Source organism: Misgurnus anguillicaudatus, chromosome 2, assembly GCF_027580225.2.
Source record: "Misgurnus anguillicaudatus chromosome 2, ASM2758022v2, whole genome shotgun sequence".
In the NCBI taxonomy this organism is placed as follows: domain Eukaryota; kingdom Metazoa; phylum Chordata; class Actinopteri; order Cypriniformes; family Cobitidae; genus Misgurnus; species Misgurnus anguillicaudatus.
The window spans coordinates 52647394-52667002 of NC_073338.2; the positions used below are offsets into that span (position 1 = coordinate 52647394).

The 19609-nt window shown below is 38.9% G+C and overlaps 4 protein-coding genes across 8 annotated transcripts; 2 read left to right on the forward strand and 2 right to left on the reverse strand.

Moving 5' to 3' along the window:
• The first annotated feature begins 584 nt into the window (after window positions 1–584).
• On the forward strand, window positions 585–7914 carry LOC129443294 (uncharacterized). 3 transcript variants are annotated; one of them, XM_055203797.2, is made up of 7 exons: window positions 585–738; window positions 1908–2020; window positions 5234–5262; window positions 5335–5401; window positions 6072–6206; window positions 6341–6435; window positions 6726–7914. In XM_055203797.2, the coding sequence occupies exons 2-7, from the start codon at window positions 1915–1917 to the stop codon at window positions 7080–7082; spliced, it is 789 nt and encodes a 262-aa protein (XP_055059772.2). In that variant the 5' UTR covers window positions 585–738; window positions 1908–1914; the 3' UTR covers window positions 7083–7914. The 3 variants fall into 3 exon arrangements, with proteins under 3 accessions (XP_055059772.2, XP_055059771.2, XP_055059773.2); XM_055203796.2 differs by lacking the exon at window positions 585–738 and adding an exon at window positions 1193–1333; XM_055203798.2 differs by lacking the exons at window positions 585–738; window positions 1908–2020 and adding an exon at window positions 1280–1333.
• A 1657-nt stretch (window positions 7915–9571) lies between these two features.
• Window positions 9572–12645, reverse strand: sf3a2 (splicing factor 3a, subunit 2). Of its 3 annotated transcripts, none has more exons than XM_073857958.1 (8): window positions 12621–12645; window positions 11361–11589; window positions 11199–11240; window positions 11010–11119; window positions 10751–10800; window positions 10490–10630; window positions 10301–10369; window positions 9572–10156 (listed from the first exon to the last, which is right to left on the reverse strand). In XM_073857958.1, exons 2-8 carry the CDS (start codon window positions 11561–11563, stop codon window positions 9875–9877), a joined length of 897 nt encoding a protein of 298 aa, XP_073714059.1. In that variant the 5' UTR covers window positions 11564–11589; window positions 12621–12645; the 3' UTR covers window positions 9572–9874. The 3 variants fall into 3 exon arrangements, with proteins under 3 accessions (XP_073714059.1, XP_073714055.1, XP_073714058.1); XM_073857954.1 differs by lacking the exon at window positions 12621–12645 and adding an exon at window positions 12037–12260; XM_073857957.1 differs by lacking the exon at window positions 12621–12645 and adding an exon at window positions 11919–12068.
• Window positions 12646–12732: 87 nt separating this feature from the next.
• Window positions 12733–15326, forward strand: plekhj1 (pleckstrin homology domain containing, family J member 1). Its single transcript, XM_055203804.2, has 6 exons — window positions 12733–13075; window positions 13288–13355; window positions 13438–13504; window positions 13877–13967; window positions 14063–14126; window positions 14213–15326. Exons 1-6 carry the CDS (start codon window positions 12982–12984, stop codon window positions 14303–14305), a joined length of 477 nt encoding a protein of 158 aa, XP_055059779.2. The 5' UTR covers window positions 12733–12981; the 3' UTR covers window positions 14306–15326.
• tpgs1 (tubulin polyglutamylase complex subunit 1) lies at window positions 14515–19144 on the reverse strand. Its single transcript, XM_055203802.2, has 2 exons — window positions 18702–19144; window positions 14515–18224 (listed from the first exon to the last, which is right to left on the reverse strand). The coding sequence occupies exons 1-2, from the start codon at window positions 18968–18970 to the stop codon at window positions 17678–17680; spliced, it is 816 nt and encodes a 271-aa protein (XP_055059777.1). The 5' UTR covers window positions 18971–19144; the 3' UTR covers window positions 14515–17677.
• Window positions 19145–19609: the final 465 nt, after the last annotated feature.

Sequence of the window (19609 nt, forward strand, 5' to 3'; positions counted from 1 at the left end):
TATCTTCTCTAATTATTTTCTATTCAAATTATCAAAAGATTTTCAGATGATTTCATCACTCCAGTCTGTCCGGTTGAGGGCTTATTGCAACATTAAACACCAACGTTTATCTTCAAATAGTGTCTTCGACGACGGTATAGCCTAGGGGAGACCGGGGCTGGTTGTCTCACGGGTTGGTTGGTTGTCACACTGCTTATTTCAGACATACTACATGGCGCTGTGGTACAATTTTGATATCAATTTGTTAGCCTTTAATAGCTTACTCATTTGCAGTTGTAATTTTGCTGAGCAGACACAAAACATTGAGGTTAGGAGACATTTTTTTATTTTCATGGGTCAGAGTAAATTTTCATTTTGGTTTTGTTTTTGTGTTGAGATCTTGTAGGATATTAGTCATTCAAAAACAAAACACTCATTAAAAAGCCAAAAGAAGTAGCTTTATTTTGAGTCATCTTTTAGCTATCAAGTTAAAGCCGTGTGGCAGCTAGCTTAGCATGTTTGTCAAGAAGTCTCCCCTACTATAAAAATGAAGGTCATCTATTTTGGCATTCCTATTCTGCCACTCAACAGCACAACAAGACATTTTCTAGTGAGTTTTATTGTTTCTGTCACTCGTGTCTCATTCATTTCCACTGTTTTTCTAACACCACATGCGCACGTGATGTAACTGTGACATCGACTCGCAAAAGGTCTATACCGGCGACCAGACGAGAGAAGATGGAACTCATCAAATAAGGGGTGAGAAACATCTAACAGAATGTTCTGTGCTTAACCCAAAACCTGTCTATGATATAATTGAGCCATAGTCATCTGAAGTCAGAGAATGAACCAGCACAACATTGAAAAGACAAAATCGACTCCATATAGGATCTATTAAACATGCACATCAATGCTTTATGTTTGTTTCTGTTTTGTTAATAAAACTGCACTTGGGTCTACACTTCATCTCCTCTCAGTGGATACATCGTTACACACAGAGTAATACTGATAAAGCACTGCAGTTTGTAAATGAATGTATTGCTCCAAGTACTCCAAGTAATAAGAACACAGATCTTCTATATTAATCAACACATTTGTAGACGATAGCAACCGACTGCAGATTAGCCGGTCACACACACACACACCACTGCTTTCCTCTACCAGCATTAATCTGTGTCATGCAACACTGCTTGTTTTTTTATTTACTGCACCTGTGCATGGCTGTCATGTCCGCGTGTGTGTGTGCGTGTGTGTGTGTGTGTGTGTGTGTGTGTGTGTGGTGTATACGAGTCTTTGTTCTTACACTGTTGTCCTCTGTGACTGAGAGTCCTCACGTCTCTTCACCTCCGTGCAGGTAAGTCTCAGTGTTATGGTGATGTTCAATGTCTGAGGGATTTATGGGTGCCATCTGATGGGTGCTTCATTTTTTTTATCTTAACACACTGCTGCTATTTTAAAACTGTTATTGTCAGAACAGTGTTGGTGTGACACACGACGATCATACAATATCATTTTACAGTATATGATTTGACATAAGTCAGTGAAATGAATTTGTTTGCCTTAAGTTTTAAGCACCTTTGCAGTTTTTAGCACCTTTCTAAAATGCTCATAGGGAAGAATTTCTTCTTCTCTGCTCCTCATCTACCACGACTTCTCATTTACATTTATTGAAAAGCTTAAACATACAATCATTGCAGTATATTACACTGGGTCTCACACTGATATTATAGGACTTTGTGTGTATTTATTTCTTTGTTTAACTGTCTGCAGTGATAAATCTGGGTTGTCATTTCATGGTGGCTTCTGAAAGATGCAGTGAAGCTTTTCCAAAGCTGTCGTTTTGAATGTTTATCCTATAATGTTTAACTTTGTGGTTTGAGAGGTTTGTGCACACACACACACCTGAATAATCTTCATCTTTCCATTAGGTGAGCTATGGATGAAAGCACATTTGAGACGTTTGAGGAAGAGCTCGGTCAACCACTGCCAGAAGTTTCTCCTCCGAAACCTCTGAGAGCAGCGCGTACGGGAGGCCGAGCGGGTACAGAAAAATCATTTCACACAGTCTGTCGTGGGACAAATACAAAACAACAGGAAACCCGTTGGACATACAAGCACGATGGAGTTCTTTATAAAACATGAGTACAAGTCACAGGGGTCGAGATGTCTTTGAAACAAAGCTTTCTCTCTGCTAAATTAAGATCAGGGCTGATATGGCATGAAGAGTATTTGTGGTGTTAAAGTGAACAGTGATTCTAATAATACATCAGAATGGACAACATGAGCAATATGACACCAGACAGACACACAACAGCACTCGTCTTTCTTTCTTCTGCTTTAAACCTTACAGAAAACAAAAAAAAAACGGCTAAATATACATCTCAAAATATACCGTCAAAAAATAAAAGAGCATCTCAGAAATTATTTTACAGGACAAATTGAGAACAGTCAAGTCAGCATTAGGGTAACACACAATACTATCTCGATCAACTGGATCTGTACCTGCAGCTTTGAAAAAAAGCCATTGTACAACCTCTCTTAAAAAAACATCATTTGGATTCGTCTGTTTTATCAAATTATAGGCCTGTTTCTAAGCTGCCTTTTTTATCTAAAATTTTGGAAAAAGTGTTTTTCCACCTCAAACTTTCCAAACTTTTATTCCACCTCAAATCAAACAATATTTTAGAAAAATTTCAGTCTGGTTTTAAATCTTGTCACAGTACAAAAACAGCTCTTTTAAAAGTGTTTAACGATCTCCTTTTAATCTCTGATAATGATAGCCCTGCTGTGTTAGTGCTTTTAGATTTGACTGCTGCGTTCAATACGGTCGACCATAAGATCTTACTGTCAAGACTCGAGTGCTGTGCCAGAATTAAAGGCTCAGCTCTGGAGTGGTTTCGATCATATCTGACAGATAGATCATTTTTTGTAAATATTGGGCCTCTCGCAAAGCACTGATTAACAGCGGGGTGCCCCAAGGCTCAATCCTAGGCCCAGTCCTGTTTTCACTTTATATGTTACCCTTGGGATCGATTTTCAAAAAATATAATATTTTATATATTTTATATATTTTATATAGTTTTGCGGATGACGTCCAGATCTATTTACCTTTAAATACCAAAATTAATTCTAGTGAAGTACTGAGTAAATGTCTACGTGAAATAAAAGATTGGATGTCACTAAATTTCCTACACTTAAATGACAAAAAAAAATGAAATGATAACTTTTGGAGAACCCGACATTTCAGATTTAAGTAGTGTGCTTGGCCCATTATTCAACAACTATAGCTCGTATGTAAAAAGTCTTGGAGTCATTATTGACAGTTCATTTAAACTGGACAAACAAATTAGCTCAGTAGTAAAAACAAGCTTCTTTCAGCTTAGACTTCTTGGGAAGGTGAAATTATACCTACCCTAAGGTCAACTAGAAAAAGTTGTACATGCCCTGATCACCAATCGCCTGGACTACTGCAACTCTTTGTACTATGCCCTCGACCAGTCTTCTATTCGCCGATTGCAATTAGTTCAAAATGCGGCTGCACGTCTGTTGACAGGGAAAAAGCGCTTTGACCATCACCCCAGTACTGTCATTTCTCCACTGGTTACCTGTCGCTCTCAGAATCCATTTTAAGATTTTATTATTTGTTTTTAAATCTTTAAATGGACTGGCACCTTTTTATTTATCTGATATGTTGATTTTACACACCTCAGTCAGAGCACTTAGGTCAAATGATCAGCTTCATTTGAAATGTCCTAGATCCAGACTGAAAACCAGAGGGATAGTCAGAGCTTTCTCAGTTGCAGGTCCTAAGCTCTGGAATTCTCTTCCCCTAAATATTAAGGCAGTCTTTGAAATCACTTTTAAAAACTCATCTTTTTGAAATGGCTTTTAACATGAGCTGAGCAGTGACATTGTTGTAATCATGTTTTACATTTGTTTTATATTTGTATCTTGTTTTTGGGATACTATGTTTTTATTGGGTTGTACCATTTTCTTTTGGCTAATTGTTTTGCTTTTAAGTGTTTTATTAGTATCTACTGTCTGTACAGCACTTTGGGGCAGTATAGTGACTGCTTGTAAATGTGCTCTATAAATAAACTTGTCCTTGACCTTGCCCTACTACAATGATACAATAAGCTTTCACTAAAACAGAGCCATTGAGAGAGAGAGAGAGAGAAATGCTGGAGCGTTACGTGATTCATGTAGTGAGCCTTTGAAATACATTGAGTTAATAGTCAAGAAATGCATCGATTTACAATATTTATATAACACACTGATGTGTAGGTTGTTTTTGTATGTAGTTACATGAATGATGATTTTGTAACTTACTAATATAGGAAGATTATCATGTTTAACTGCTGGTGTGTGTGCGTGTTAACTGCATGTTTTACACTGACTTTAAAAGCCATCACACTGTGTAGTATGTATGATGTTTATGCAAGTTTGTAAATTACAGTTGCTTATTTGATTTATAAATATGCAAAGAGCAAAAAACACATCAGAGTATGGCATTTCTTCATTTCATTTATTGTGAATGATTATAATCTTAGGAGATGTCATCTTCATCACTTTCAATTATTATTCATCCCTGGACTCATTAATATATGCATTTTATTATTAATAGATAATTTTTTATTACATCAAATTTCTGTAATAATCAACAGAATCACAGTGCCTAAAACACTCCACCCATACGGTTTTTCTACCCCATCGAGTTTAATAACCTTTATCTCTAATTACACAGTTAGAGATAAATCTGCATTAAGAGAATGAAATTTACAATTATTACAATTACAATGTTGTGCTTTGTTATGTGTTGCTAACTTTATCCAGTAGCCTGTTAACAATTAACAATTGTGAAAAGAGATATATAAATAAAATAAAATTGAATTGAATAGCCTGACCTGTTTTCTAATAACATCTCCTAAATTTACTAATTTAATGAGAAATAACACAGCACGCTGATTCAAATATACAATCATTTTCTTTAAACATCTTAAAACGTCCATCAAGTTTATAACATTCAACTTCCAGGAACTCTTAAGAGGCTCCACGATGATCCGCCATTGATGTCAAAAAAATGTTTTACTGGAGTGAATGGAGTTGACACGACTTTCTCTTTCAATGGCTCTGACATAAAATAACCCAATAAATGTTTCATATCTGTACAGTTTTTCAATCCATTGTCTTCCTCACTATATATATGGAAACTCACACGAACATATCATAGTTTATTTTTCTCACCTGTTTCTAGAGATGTACGCTCAGAGGAGAACACGTGAGGTGAGTTTGATCTCATATAGAGTCACAATCACACGCTGATCTCGTGATAAACTATTAAAATGTTTTTAACAGGAAGCTCCAATACTTCAGCAGCAGATACCAAAGATGACTCCACGTGAACACCTGTCCTCCAGTGCGAGTATGTCACCTGTAACTCATTAATGACACTACTAATACTACTGAGCATGTCAATTATAAACTTTATTCAGTGGTATTATAAACAAAACATGCTTATATTTTTTGGTAAATTTAATCAAAACTTGAGATTCCTGATTAAAGTGTCACAACTACAACAACTGTAGTTTGGTCTAACTGGTTTATAGGATTAAAATGATCAATCTAGAAAAATCTGACCAGGTTAGACCAAGGATAGTTCACCCAAAAATTTAATTCTGTTATCATTTACTTGCCCTCACGTTGTTTAAAACCTGCATGCATATTTTTGTTCTGATGAACCGGAAGGAAGCAGGAGCACCACTGACTTCCATACTAGGACACAAAAAGTCGGTGGTGCTCGAAAATTGTTTGGTTACAACCATTTCTCAAAATTTCTTCCTTTGTGTTCAGCAGTATAAAGACAATTATACAGGTTAAAAAAGAACTTGTATAAGTAACAACAAACTAAATGATTTTTCAATTTTAGGTGAACTTTTTATTTTAAGGGCCACATGACATCATAGGCAAACACACACACACACACACACACACACACACACACACATTTCTGATAAATGTTCTTAAGAAGAAGTTTTCATTCTGTAATACATCCAGCATTAAAATCATCTCTGTTCATTTGTCCATATCTTCAGCATCATTGCGTAAAGCCCGGTCCATCCAGAATCTGGCTCAGATCGAGACACCGTTTGAAGGCGTGACACTGAACAGATGTCTGATCATCGCCATCACCATCCTGGTGCTCACCTCCGGTCTACAGAGGATTAACGGCAAGTACACAAACGTTTATTAAACCACTGAAGCATTTATTTAACTGTGTTGTCCAGACTGTTTAACCTCGACAGGTCCACACAAATGCTAAGAAACTCTCAAAGTCAAATTAAAATGCGTTGTTTTCACACAGAGGTCCTCAGGGGTCGTAAGGACGTCAATGAAGAGTTTACAGCTGTCACTGAGAGACACGCTTTCATCAGGAGGTCGAAATTACCTGCACATGAGGTAAGAACAACAGGTGGACTTCACTGCTGCCCATGCAAAATCTGCCATCATGAACTGGCCCTCATGTTGTTTCTGACCTACATTTCTTTCTTTCATGGTACGCCAGAGCCACCAGAAGATAAAGTTTGACTTCTGTACTGGTCACTATAGCAATTTTACAATTACACACATGCAAAAAAGCTTAAAAACAGCAACGGGAACATTTAAAAGGCACATTACAACATGAGGGTGAGTGAACAATGTTAGGATGTTTTGGTGAAATATAATCACATCTGATATAATTTTCTCAGACCGAGACGTCTTTATGGGACACATTATTCTGGTGGCTTGATGATGATGATGATGATGATGAAGGCTCTAACAAACGTAAATCCAAGAGGGCAACTCAGGAGAGAGTGTCCAGAGGCTTCAGGCACCGGACCTTTCCACATCCAAAACTCCTGAAGCAAAGAGAGACAACATTCAGCGAACGCAGAAGACGACGAGGCACAGATGAGATTAAAGAGAGAACGAAGAACAAAAAAGAGAAAGAGATTAAATTTAAAAAGAAAACAGAAGAAGAAGAGGAGGAAGAGGAGAAGAAGATTAAGAAATCAAAGAAGACAGCAATGAAGGACAGAAAACAAAAATCCACGAAGAAACTCTAAAGTGTGATGATGAACATGATGTGTCATATTTTACATCACAATCAAAAGAAATAAGGAATTCTGTTATTTATCATAATTGAAACTTTAAAAGGTGGTTTTCCAGACAGGGATTAGCTTAAACCAGGACTACGCCTTAGTTTAATTAGGAAATATAACAAACATGCTTTACTAAAAATATTACTTGTGTGCATTTTGAGGCAAAACAAAGGGCACTGATGTATTTTAAGATATGTCAGTGAAAGTTGTTTTCAGTTTGGACAGCTCTTACATTTATTTTAGACTAGGACTAGTCTAATCCCTGTCCGGGAAACCGCCCCTAAAGAGGCTTAGCATTGTAAATATATTTCATGTTAACTATTCCTTTATTTCCCATAAAAAACAATGAAAATAATTTTTATTTTGAGAACAGCAATGAAAGTTAACGTGTTTAAATAAAATGATCATAAGAGACTTCTGCACTACAGTAACTCTAAAAAACATGGAGTAATTTTCAACCAAACATTGGATCAAAGACAAACCCAACCTGTTGAGTTGTAATTTAACCTATATGCTTAACTCATTGTTGGGACAAATATAAGTAATCTAACTCAACGGCTGGGTTTGTGGCTTTATGATCCAATGTCGGGTTGAAAATAATGATGTCAAGGATTTTGTTGATCTTCAGGACTTTCTAACTAAAAGTTAAAGAAGATAACTAGTGGATATTCAGCTGTAAATGCTGTGTTACAGTCAGGTGGGATTTTAAGATTTTAAGATCAAGAATCCTTATTAGCATTTTAACTTTTGGAAATGTTTGAGCCTGAACATAAAAGTTGTTTCATGCAAAAATAAAGCTTTTTTACTTCAGCAAATCCTTATTGAAGTTACTTACAACTAGGGGTGGGCCGATCCACTTTTTCCATTACCGATCCGATTTCGATACCTGAATTCTGAGTATCGACTGATCCCGATGCAATTCTAATATTTTTCTGGATCCATTTAGAATTGTGTGTGTGTGTGTGTGTGTGTACACATAAATATATACACACACACACAAAACCAGAAGAATATCATGTCAAATGTAAAAAAAAAACTATGTAAAATGAGATACAAGTTAAAAGAATGTAAGCGTTCTTAAATATTTATTAATAATGTCAGTTTTTGAGTGGACATACGACTGAGCAAATAAATAGTTCAAGTACATTTTTACTTAAAGGTATAGCGGAGGATTTTCTTGAATTTTAGAAAAGAACCGCCTTCTCCACTTTTTAAAAAAATGCAATTGCACAACACTCCTGATTGACAACTAGGAGGACCGATAGTCTTGATGATCCACCCAGAAACAGAAAATCCTCTGCAATACCTTTAATTGTGCAAACTGTCACAACATGAAAGACTTCAGTGCAATGCACATCCTGTCCTTTTTGCACTTCCGGGGCACAGGATAATGTGCTTAAAGCATCTTCTCACATATCTTGTATAAGCACGTGGTGTAGCCTACTGCGTTCATCCAGCGGTTTATTGAGACTCAGATGATTAAAATATGGTTATTTTGTGTGTGTATGCGTTTTATTTACCGCTACTCCAGTTTATTAACTCTGTGAGCACCAAACCATTGAGTTTTTGTGACCTTAAATATCTTCATATATGCAATTGTTTTTCACATAAAGCTGTTGAATTTATTATGAAGACTTTGAATACCCTGCTGAAAAAACAGCATCAAACCAGCATGGACTAGCATGGGTATTATGCTGGTTTAGCTGGTGGTCACCGGCATACCAGCACCAAAACACAACATATGCTGGTCTTGCTTGTATGACCAGCATGGGATGCTGATGCTAATGCTGGTTTAGCTGGTGCTGGTTTAGCTGGTGTTCACTAGCAAACCAGTACCAAAACACAACATATGCTGGTCTTGCTGGTATGCTGTTCTTTTCAGCAGGGTAAAGTGTAGAAAAATGTTTATGGTGCTTTTATAACAGTCTGACTTTTCTATAATCTGACAGTAACAACCACGAGTAACGCACTGTGATTTGGATCGGCCCCGTTATTCCGATATCCGATCCAGCAAAAAAGGACCGTATCGATCGACCCGATATCTGATCCAAAGTATTGGATCGGCCCACCCCTACTTAGAACCATTTATTTTGCTTAAACATTCATTATATTTATTAATAAATTGAGGTCTTGCAATAAAACAAATGCTACATAGGACCAAGAGCTCCCATTCAAAATCCCCTTGTTTTAACACTGAACTGAAAAAGCTGCAGCTAAAGCAGGTTTAACCCCAAGAACAAACTCATCCACCATTTCAAAATAGTAAAAAGCTGCTCTTAAATATTTTTGCAATTCACACAAAATGACATTGGCTTGTGTGTCACGTGATTTGTGTCTTTCAAGAATAAATATCAATTGATTAATAAACACAAATCCTTTAAAAGCACAACCCACTTTCAAGGTAAAACATTCATTCATTTCCATTTATGAAGAGAAACACAACAACTGACAACTTAAAGAATTATTTTCCTTTTAATACTAAAAACATAAAAAAAAAATCACTTGGGACATTGTGTGGTTGGGCTGATTCGCAATGAGACCTAGAACTCCATATTTTGTTCAATATCTCAAACCTCACGCTGGTCCATATGGACACAAACCAAAGCAATTCTTTTAACAGTTGTAACACACTTAAAATGTTATCAAATCACAACCTATTCTCAAGAGGAATCACACGTTGCTTTACAAAAGTGTCCACGGTGTCTAGAGAGATGAAATGAAACAAATCTTTTAGAGAAAACATTCTGAATGTTCAGTTATTGTGGTGGCATTCCAGTTTGGCCATCTGTGGGGAGGGGGGGTCTCAGGTGGGGAGGCAGAGCACCTGGTGGGGGCATATGGGGTGGTACAGGGGCACCAGGGGGCAATGGGGGCATTCCATGCATGCCTCCAGGGGGTGGAGGTGGCATGGAGTCACCGGATGAGCGTGGCCCGAGTCCAGTGATGAGCGATGGTGGACGCTTGACGCCGACAGACACCGCTTGACCCGGTGCAGCTGGCATAGCTTTCTCCATCTTAAAGTGAAACTGCAGGAAGAACTGGAGAAAGAAAGAGAGACGAAATAAACAAGACAGCTCAGATTGCACAGCTCAATGGAGATGCTTTATTGTATGTGTAGCGACACCCGTTCAGAATGTATTCAGATGCCATCAGAATACCTCACATGAAAATAGTTTTCTCACCTGTTTTGTTTCCCTATTCCAGTGAGTCCAAAAGCGAGTCTCTCCTTTGTCAATCTCACGGCTGGGGACCTGAAAATATGAGGCATTCAAGGATAAATTGTGATAAGGTTTTGTCACATTAAACACGGCCTATACACCTTCACAACACATTGAGGTTAGCAGATCAGGATTTCGGACCACAAGACAGACCTTGAAAGCGATGGTTTCGTATGGCTCGGCAGCAAACAGCAGGTACTGCCAACGGCGGTCCGGGGGTTCGATTCTCTGCTCGTACGCTGACATAAACCGATGCCTTGGTCCGATGCCTTCCGCTACCTCTGGATAGTCAATCTGAACGATTTGGGAATCAGCATTAGGTCAAGAGAAGCTTACAGGTCCGAACTACACCAGAAAATCTGTTATGGGCTAAACAATATCTCCTGTGACGCAATCTCAAAGGTTGGGAGTTACCTGGAAAAGTAGACTCTGCTGTCCGCTCTCTGAATCCCTCTGTTTCGTAACTATGAGTAAGAAAAGATTGTTTGAAAAACATCAATACTGTAACTGGTGATGAATTTGAAAAGCTTTTATATATTTTCAGGTTTCTCGCTCATATGAGAACACAAACAATGAGTTTCATTTATAAAACACGAGTCTTACATACATTCCATAAACTTAATATGAATAGTTTCATTAAAGATTTAAACAAGAAGTCTGAATAATCTTCTACCTTTATAACCGGGTCGGCCAATCTTGACAAATTTCTTCACTTCCACCTTAACTTTCTCTGGAGCCGGCTGCGCAGGCGCATCTTTTGCCTCTTTTGCTGCTCGTCTCGCTCTAATATAAAAGAAGATCAGTTAACCCGTCAGATTCACATCATTTTGACACATTCACATCTGCAAAGTGTTACACTTACAGATTAGTCTGATGTTTCTTGCCCTGTGTGTGAGCCAGATAACTTCCCTACAAGAGAAACAAACGACACATCACACTTAATAAAGAGATCATCGCACACACACAAACACAAACACACACACACACACACACACAATCATGTTCATTCATACAGTAAAAAGCTCTTCCCTCATTGTTGTGAAGCGTGAGACACAGTTTACACTCATATGAACCCAGGTGGTTTTTCATGAAGTACGGATCTTTATTGATGTCTATAGTCTCCAGGGCGAGCTGCCGCAGACGCTCGCGCCGGTCTCGATTGCTCTCGGAGGCGGACGCGACGCCACCGCTGCCCGTTTTCCCTCCAGCTCTGTGCTGGAAATCCATGATAACAGATCTTCACACTGCTGCTCCTGCAGTCACCAAACAGAGAAACATTATTCAACTTCATAAAGCGAGTTCACTGTCCATTGAAATAAAGGATTGATGTACTCAGCGATATATCGTAACATCATATCCAGAAGAACAATTAACTAAAACAACAAAATGGACAAGTTTGCAAGAAACTCATAATAACATCACAAAACTGAAAAATATAACCTCGTTTCTGTTTACTGTCAAATACCATATACATATTAACCCAAGTTAAAAAGCCGAAATTAAACTAGAGAAATTCAACCAAATATAATTACAGCGTATAAAACCTCTGTGTATCAAACTTTACATTCGAATTGCCGCTTACAGCTCAATGTAACCTCACACAATGCGTTGTATGTAATGTTCTGGTCCGAGCTTTCATTTCAAAGTTAAAATTAACAAACACTTTCTTTGCAAAACGATTTTTAAAACATTTTCTTTACCACAACGTCCAAATCACGCTTCTGCCGTTGTTACTTCAGTGCGCAGCCGCACTTCCAGCACTTCCGTTTCCTTCTTCTTCTTCTTCTTTAATGGCAACCAACTCATTAGGAGCATTATCGCCACCTACTGTACTGGACTGCGCTTACACGATTTCTGTTATCTAAATGGGCGTTTTATCATTCTTCCTTATCTAGTCCTAACCTTACTCCACCGACCCACTTCTTATCCCACCAGAGAGGCTTCATATAGCTTCCTCCGCCGCTGGGTGTTTAGCTCATAAAGCCTTTATTAAGTAGGCAGCCATGGTTCGGGTTCAGCTCCTCTCTTCTTCTTTTTTTTGTTTAAATGGTGGTCTGTTGTCATGAGCACATGCCGCCGCCACCAACTGTTTAATTTGATGTTTGTTTAAATACACCAGTTCCTGTTAGGTTGACTCTTAACTTTATACTATGGTAGGTATGATAATATACAAATAAATAAAACCACCGTTATATTTACTGCAAGACGTCTTAAAAACTCCAAGCATACTAAAATGTCCGAACATAATAGTAACATGCCAAGTGACAGAAAGGTTTCTACTTACAAACAGAAGTATATATTTGAAGTGAGTGAAATAACTTAAAATAGTTTCAGGAAACATAAAATTAGCTGTAAAAATATTTCCAGAGTTTTCAGTGGTGTTAGATGTGCGCCCTCTATCGGCCGGAGGAGTTCAGTTCCTGCTTACAGACTGTATGGGTGTGTGATTGGGTTTGTGTGTTTGGGTGTGAGTGACACATTCACTTGATTCGGTTTAGGGAACAGAACACAAACAGATGACTTTACCGAACACAACAGCACGTGTATTCGCCTATACTGGAGTGTCTGTATCAACCGTGTCTGATCTAATGCTGCTGTCTAAAGATGACCTTTAATGAAACACGACTGCTGTTAAAGAGATAACAATGAGATTTAACGAGAAAGAGTTGGTGTTCCTGAGCCGTCAGCCGTCAGAGAAATCAGCCGAGCTCGGCATGAGAGGCCCGAAGAGAGGAGACGGTAAGATCCGAACATTTCATCGCATCCATTCACATTTCTTCCGGGGTGTATATATTCTGTACTGGGTCATAGGCGAGCGAAGGGATAAAACAACAACAACAACAAGAACAGTTTTAATAGATTCTAGTGTTTATGTGTTTGTTTCTACAATGATCTTATTATGAAGCATTGTAAAATATAGATTTGTATTTCTCTTTTGTGTTGCACGACAGTGGTGAAGAAGCGTGTAGTGAAACTGATTGTTAATTTCCTGTTTTACTTTCGGACCGATGAGGAGGAGGTGAGTTTCATCTGATCTGAATTCAGTCGAATGTAAATATATGGGTGTTATGATGTGAATCTGTGAAAGTTTGTGTTTGTAGCCCATCGGTGCTCTGCTGTTGGAGCAGTGTCGGGTGCTGAGAGAAGATGATCACGTGTTCTCTGTTAGTAAGTGCAGTAAACTCAAATGGACTTAGATATATTTGTTGTTATCTTGAAAATTCTGTCCTGTTTGTACAATTTAATTTATGCATTTGGCAGATGCTTCAGTCCAGAGCCACTTAAAGTCCATTCAAGCTGTACATTTTCCTAGTAGATGATGTGTATGCGCCCTAAACCCATGAAGACTTAAAGCAACGCACTACCTCGAGATTTAGAAATAAACATACAAAGAGTTTACAGTCATAAAAGTTTTTAAACCTCTTATAAAGTCACACAGAAAACCAAACAAACGTGATTTGGTCTGGCCTTCAGAAGAACAACGGCCTTTACACGTTTGTGAGTCCGTCTCTCACGCAGGTTCTTCTTCACATTTCACAGCGTTTCTAGACGAGGCCGAGCGCAAGTATTTGTTTGAATGTGATTCTCAGGAACAGTGTGTCGAGTGGATAGATGCCATCGTTAAAGCCAGGTGACTGACACACACACACACACACATTGTATTTCTTCTTTGCATTTCATATGAATTGGCAGGATTTCAACAGAAATCTGTCCTCTGTATTCCAGTTATGAATTCATGCGCAAAAACCTCATATTCTACCGCACAGAAATCCATCGGTTGACCGGCAAGGTGAAACCACTAGTATTAGTAATTATTACAAATAGAAATACTGCTCACTCTCAATCTGATGTCTGTTATGTTTGGTTTATGTTTAGGACCCTCTGGAGCAGTACGGGATATCAGATGAGACGCGTTTTCAGGTCAACAGTGTTCTTCCTCCACTGCCGCCAACCCCTCCAGAAACATAAATGCACCCGGATGCATGTCCTGCGGTCACTTTACTCTGGGGTATTTGTCTGTTGTTGTTTTTTCTTTTATGAAAACTGTCCGTATATTACAATGAATTTTGAATGATATGTTTGCCGAGGGTCTTGGGCATATAGATGATTTTACTGTAATGAATGTCTGCTGCATTGAGCCAGTTGCAATGCATTACAGTAGTTTATTTGAATGTTAATGACATTTATAACAAACATTTCTTAATGATTTTAATGTTCTGGAGCTAGAGATCCGCCTAAAGCTTTAGCACAAGCGCACATCATCTACTTCCAGTCTAAGTGCACTAAAATGTCTACTGGTGTCTGTCTACTGATTCATAGCTGTGCCTGTATTTCACCCCTCCTTAAATGTTATTATACCCAACATTTAAGTTGCTTTTGTTTTGTGCGTCTCAAGCCATTTAGCTGACCAGGTCCGATTTCACCTCAAAATCAAAGTGAAAAATAAGAACTATTCAAGTACATACATGAAGACAACAGCACGTGGTGTTTAATAATAATAAACAGCATATGAAAGTTGTCATGACTGTGATGTGTGTACTGTATATTCACTTTGATGAGCAGGATACTTTTATAACGTGTGAGTGATTTTAATGTGCAGTGCATAACAGTAATGGGACTTTGAGGGGAGAACTGCAGTTTTCATTCCCCCACATATATATTTAAAAAGTAGGCTCAGATGGAAACGTCATATTTGTCAGATTAAGATTGATATGACTAAGCTGAGTGGTCTTCAGATTGATGTGTTCAGTGGGATTTTTAGGCATTCAGTACAAACACACGAGGAAACGATGAGGATGTTTTCCTTTATTTTGTTTTCTGTGATGAAACTATAATGCAGCTGTTGTTATCAGTATGAATATGTCAGTAAAAACTATATAAATGTTTGTTTGAACTTTCATGCAGCTAGATCCTCCTTAAATCTGTAATGCAAGAACTTGTACAATCTTAAAATGATCTTATTTTCTTAAATAAATACCTATTAAAGGATGCTGTTGAATTTAGTTTTTATCAGATCTAATGTAAGTAAATGAATGTCACAATATTAATGTTAATATGTAGAATATGGAGAAGGTTGATGAATAGCATTAGAGCGATCTGAATGTCGAGCCCTTTCTGTACACTATTGTGCACCCTTGTTTGTGAATGTGTTTAGTTTAAAATGTATGGTTGCTTTCAGCCCATAAGCTCCAGATATTGGTGATGTATACATCCCTTTATGGATGAAGCAGAGCACAGAAACATCAGACACATTTGTATCATCGTGTCTGCCATTGATGTTAGCACTACTGTAACTCACAGCCTGTTGAATTATTTAGACATGGACTCTCATTACCTTTAATAACACAGAGACTACAGATGACTTTTAGTGCCTGAAACCTACTCTTATTTCTCTCTGTTCTGCTTCTAAAGATCTCCTCACTGTTCTCAACAAAACACAGATACAGATACAGTACAATATAACCAAGTCAAACCTGCGAGAGACTAGACACACAGGTGAGTCAGTGGATTGTGTAATGCAGTTCACACAGATAGCCTACTACACTGGATTAGGTAGGACACCAGTAAGGAATAATTAATCAATAATATCTGGGTTGTTTAAATAAAACCTGGAGGAAATCAAATGCTTGTTCAATGCAACATTTACAGTAAAATGATTGCAAACTGCTGACATCTATAAGACAGGTGCAGGATTTAAAGCAGATGTGTCAAGCTTGTGGTTTTGTTTAATAGTTTATAGTGATTTGATCTAGCTGGATGATTGTCTAGTTGTCTTGTCATTGGAGTGAAAATGTCTCAATCTGATAGATAAACGGTCTTTGCATTTACCACAGGCAAGTTATCATGTTTAGCAGTTTGGTCATGACAGAAAAATATGAAATATAACAGTACAAATAGGTTAGTTATCAATCTTTGTAAATCATGTTAATGGTGGAGTCTTGTGAATAATATATATCACCAGTGCAATGTCATGCCTTATACACTTCCATTGTACGTTACTATAAATGCAAAATCATTGTCTGCAGTTATCAATGCCATCTCACAGATGTTGTACATAAAGGTTAAATAAACAAAGGTTAAAAAAAAATCCAAAAACACCAGACATCCAAAATGTGCACTGTTGGTGGGTTTGCCCCCAGGAACAGTGTTGGGAAACTATAGTATAACATTTTTGTGATGCCATAATTAAAGCGTAACTAAACCAGCTTTTTTTAGTTAATGATCTGTAAGAATGATGCTTTATTAGTGCTGTTCATTGATTTTAATAACTTTTTAAAAATTTGGATGTAAAGTGTTTCAATACTACAGTATATGGTGTAAAAATGTCTGAGGGCTGCCCTCTTCAGGTTGAACGGTGTCTACTGCAGTTGAATTTTCTTATTGGATGTTGGGTCCAAAAAATACCTTGTGACGTAAGCAGGTTCAAGCTCACCACGCCCTTGTTACGATCTCATCACACACTTGGTACCAGCTTAAGCCCATTTTATAGTCGTGCGTAAGCTCTACGCCGTAGGTTATCCGTAGCCTGTGCGTAGTTCTGCGTAGCCTGACGTGCACCTTGCAAAATTTTTAACAGCGAGTCAGATCTACACGGACCGCAAGCGTTGTGATTGGTCCACCAGAACCCCTCCTGTCAGGTAAAAAAACTGCGTCATAGGTATTTCCGTTTGCGACGGTAAAAACAAAAATGAGCCAAGTTGAGGATTACTGCAACAAAAGTCGCTGTTTATTTACTTCCATCATTGCTGGTCTTCTCAAATCATACACAACAAGTTGCTGTATCTTCTTCGTTTGTGGGTTAACTTGCCAAGCTGCTTCGTGACGGTCGCGCTGCTGCTGTGGTTACATGCGTGGTTACTGCCTACCAGCGGTCTGCGTGTGTGTTTGCACATCGACACGGACGACTACGCAAAAGTATAAATGAAAACCGACGCGGAACCTAGGACCTACGCACAACTATAACGAACCCTTTAGTTCGTTCCCTCTATATCCGTTAGGATCTGCCCAATTTTCTTGCACTTTTCAAATATTGCCAGTGGGTGGAGTCTGGCTCTGACCAGGAGTTTAGTTACGCTTTAATGTCATTTTCACCACAAGAGGTTGCTAAAAAACAACAATGTCCGCAGCTTGACGACGCTGTTAAAGAGCATAGAATGTTGTGAAGTTTTATAACCGTTACATTATAATTCCATATGCAGCACCGCTCAGATTGATCAGCTCATGACACCAAACTATCACAAGAGGTACTGCTTTTGAATACTTTGATGTCACATGCCAATCGATATGCACAGTGCTGCATGAATTCCAACACATCTACTATGGCCAGTTTGCTGCCCCCCCTCAGGTGACCATTCGCACCCGAGCTATGAAAAGCGTAGCGGCGGCGTCTTCAAACTCCTGCGCATCCATAGTCGGACCCTCCTGTTGTTGCGTAGGTGGTCGCGCCTCCGCCATGGCCTGCGCCAGTTTGGCAGGGGAGATCTTGGCGCTGGCCTCTAGGTAACGTCCGACGTCACATCCGTCGGCCGTCTCTAGCGCATCCTGGAGGGTGGCGAGCACGGCCTGGCACAGCGCTCTCTCCGCGGGCCTGTCCGGAGCGCTCGCCACCGCCGCGTACAGGCGCCGGGACTTGCGGATGTAGTCCGTATACACAGAGCAGGTGAGCACACCCTGCCGGAAAAGCTCGAACGGCACGGCCTCGTAATCGTGGCACCGCATTCGCAACAGCAGGGGTGAGGCGGTGGAGGCCGAGAGCCCTCCCTCGCTGCACAGGCACCGGAGCGTCTCTGTGTACAGGGCCCCACGGACCCCTCCGATACAGCGCTGACGAGGGCCGCCTTGCGTCAGCAGCTCATACGCCACTCGGACGTTGTTGTTGAACGCAGATCTGTAACACATTAAAGAAATAAAATGGTATGATTTAACCACTGATCACATGACTATCTACACCTGAATACCCTGCTAATAAAACTATAGAAAAGTTTCATTACAACGATTAAAAAATGCCTTATGTTGTTGTGTGTTTTGGGGTGTATTTCAATGGGATTCAGATCCTCCAGATAACATTCTAACACATTACCACAAGTACAGAGACTTCATTTGATTTTTAATTAAAACCATTTTAATCATTAAATCTATGAGAATTTCTCTGATGGGTTAATCCCTAAACCTCCGAGTACAACAGTAGTATAAAAATCGCCCCAAGAGAATTAATCTATCACAGTTAATCAATAAAGGATTCGGTTTAAAATGACATTGAAACATAAAAACACATAAAGCTTTCATCATTCAGAGCTCACTGGAGATCATTTCTGTTTCTAGTTCTGTATGAAAACACAATGCAGAAGTAAAAGTGTTTTGTGACCTTTGTGAATGATGGGCCAGGCTCAGGTGCCACAGCGATCTGATCACAGTCTGATGCTCCGAACCTCCATCATCCACCTCAGACGACAAATGACCGAAATGTTCGGCCAGAAACCCGACCGGGTCCTCGGATCTGGACTCGAGCAGCTTCAGCAGAGCTCCTCTGAGCAGCGCACTCGTTCCGGATTGAGACAGAAACTCTTCGTCCGTCTCACATTTGGCTGACTTTGACTCGGACATCACGGTACCGGACCGGCGCTTCTCTGCCATCGGCTCTGCCCAAATCGTTGCTACGCCTTCAGATAGTCGCAGCTTTAGATGGTCGCCTTATCGAAATAATTAAATGTCATTTACAAATATTTCGGTTCAGTTTACATCACGACATTTTCTACACAAATGCCCCAAATACAGAGACCGTTGCTATGGACACATGACACAGATCAGCTGATCATATGGGTCCACGACGTCACACATGGCGCGTCTGCGCAGACCGATCGTCGTATGACGTCAAACCGTTGGATACTCTGGGATAGAATGTTAAAGAAAATTTTACTTTACAGTGGAATGATGTTATTTTATGTATTTAATCTCCAATGATAAACAAACCCACACTTATTTTAATCGTTTTTATTTTAATGGCAAAATTTCACATTCATTATAAGTGTACATAAAAACATGTTTTATAGCATTTAAAAATTAAGTGAAATCAATATTGCCCTCGAAAAAACATAAAGCTATTCGTATTTTATGTTATATAATATCAGTGTTTGAATTGAAGAGGGTCTGGGGTGGTCTCGATCGGACCTCTTAAGCTTTAAAGGAATAGTCCATTTTCTTAAAAGAAAAATCCAGATAATTTACTCACCAACATGTCATCCAAAATGTTGATGTCTTTCTTTGTTCAGTCGA

Excerpts from the sequence above, each read along its gene's own strand:
- LOC129443294 (XM_055203797.2), top strand. The coding sequence starts at position 1,915 with ATGGATGAAAGCACATTTGAGACGTTTGAGGAAGAGCTCGGTCAACCA. Across the intron at positions 5,263-5,334 it reads CTCAGAGGAGAACACGTGAG|GAAGCTCCAATACTTCAGCA; the intron begins GTGAGTTTGATC and ends TGTTTTTAACAG. Across the intron at positions 6,207-6,340 it reads CGGTCTACAGAGGATTAACG|AGGTCCTCAGGGGTCGTAAG; the intron begins GCAAGTACACAA and ends GTTTTCACACAG.
- sf3a2 (XM_073857958.1), bottom strand. The coding sequence starts at position 11,563 with ATGGATTTCCAGCACAGAGCTGGAGGGAAAACGGGCAGCGGTGGCGTC. Across the intron at positions 10,801-11,009 it reads TGGCCGACCCGGTTATAAAG|TTACGAAACAGAGGGATTCA; the intron begins GTAGAAGATTAT and ends TCTTACTCATAG. Across the intron at positions 10,157-10,300 it reads GGAATAGGGAAACAAAACAG|TTCTTCCTGCAGTTTCACTT; the intron begins GTGAGAAAACTA and ends TTCTTTCTCCAG.
- plekhj1 (XM_055203804.2), top strand. The coding sequence starts at position 12,982 with ATGAGATTTAACGAGAAAGAGTTGGTGTTCCTGAGCCGTCAGCCGTCA. Across the intron at positions 13,356-13,437 it reads TTCGGACCGATGAGGAGGAG|CCCATCGGTGCTCTGCTGTT; the intron begins GTGAGTTTCATC and ends TTGTGTTTGTAG. Across the intron at positions 14,127-14,212 it reads TCCATCGGTTGACCGGCAAG|GACCCTCTGGAGCAGTACGG; the intron begins GTGAAACCACTA and ends GTTTATGTTTAG.
- tpgs1 (XM_055203802.2), bottom strand. The coding sequence starts at position 18,970 with ATGGCAGAGAAGCGCCGGTCCGGTACCGTGATGTCCGAGTCAAAGTCA. Across the intron at positions 18,225-18,701 it reads CTGGCCCATCATTCACAAAG|ATCTGCGTTCAACAACAACG; the intron begins GTCACAAAACAC and ends AATGTGTTACAG.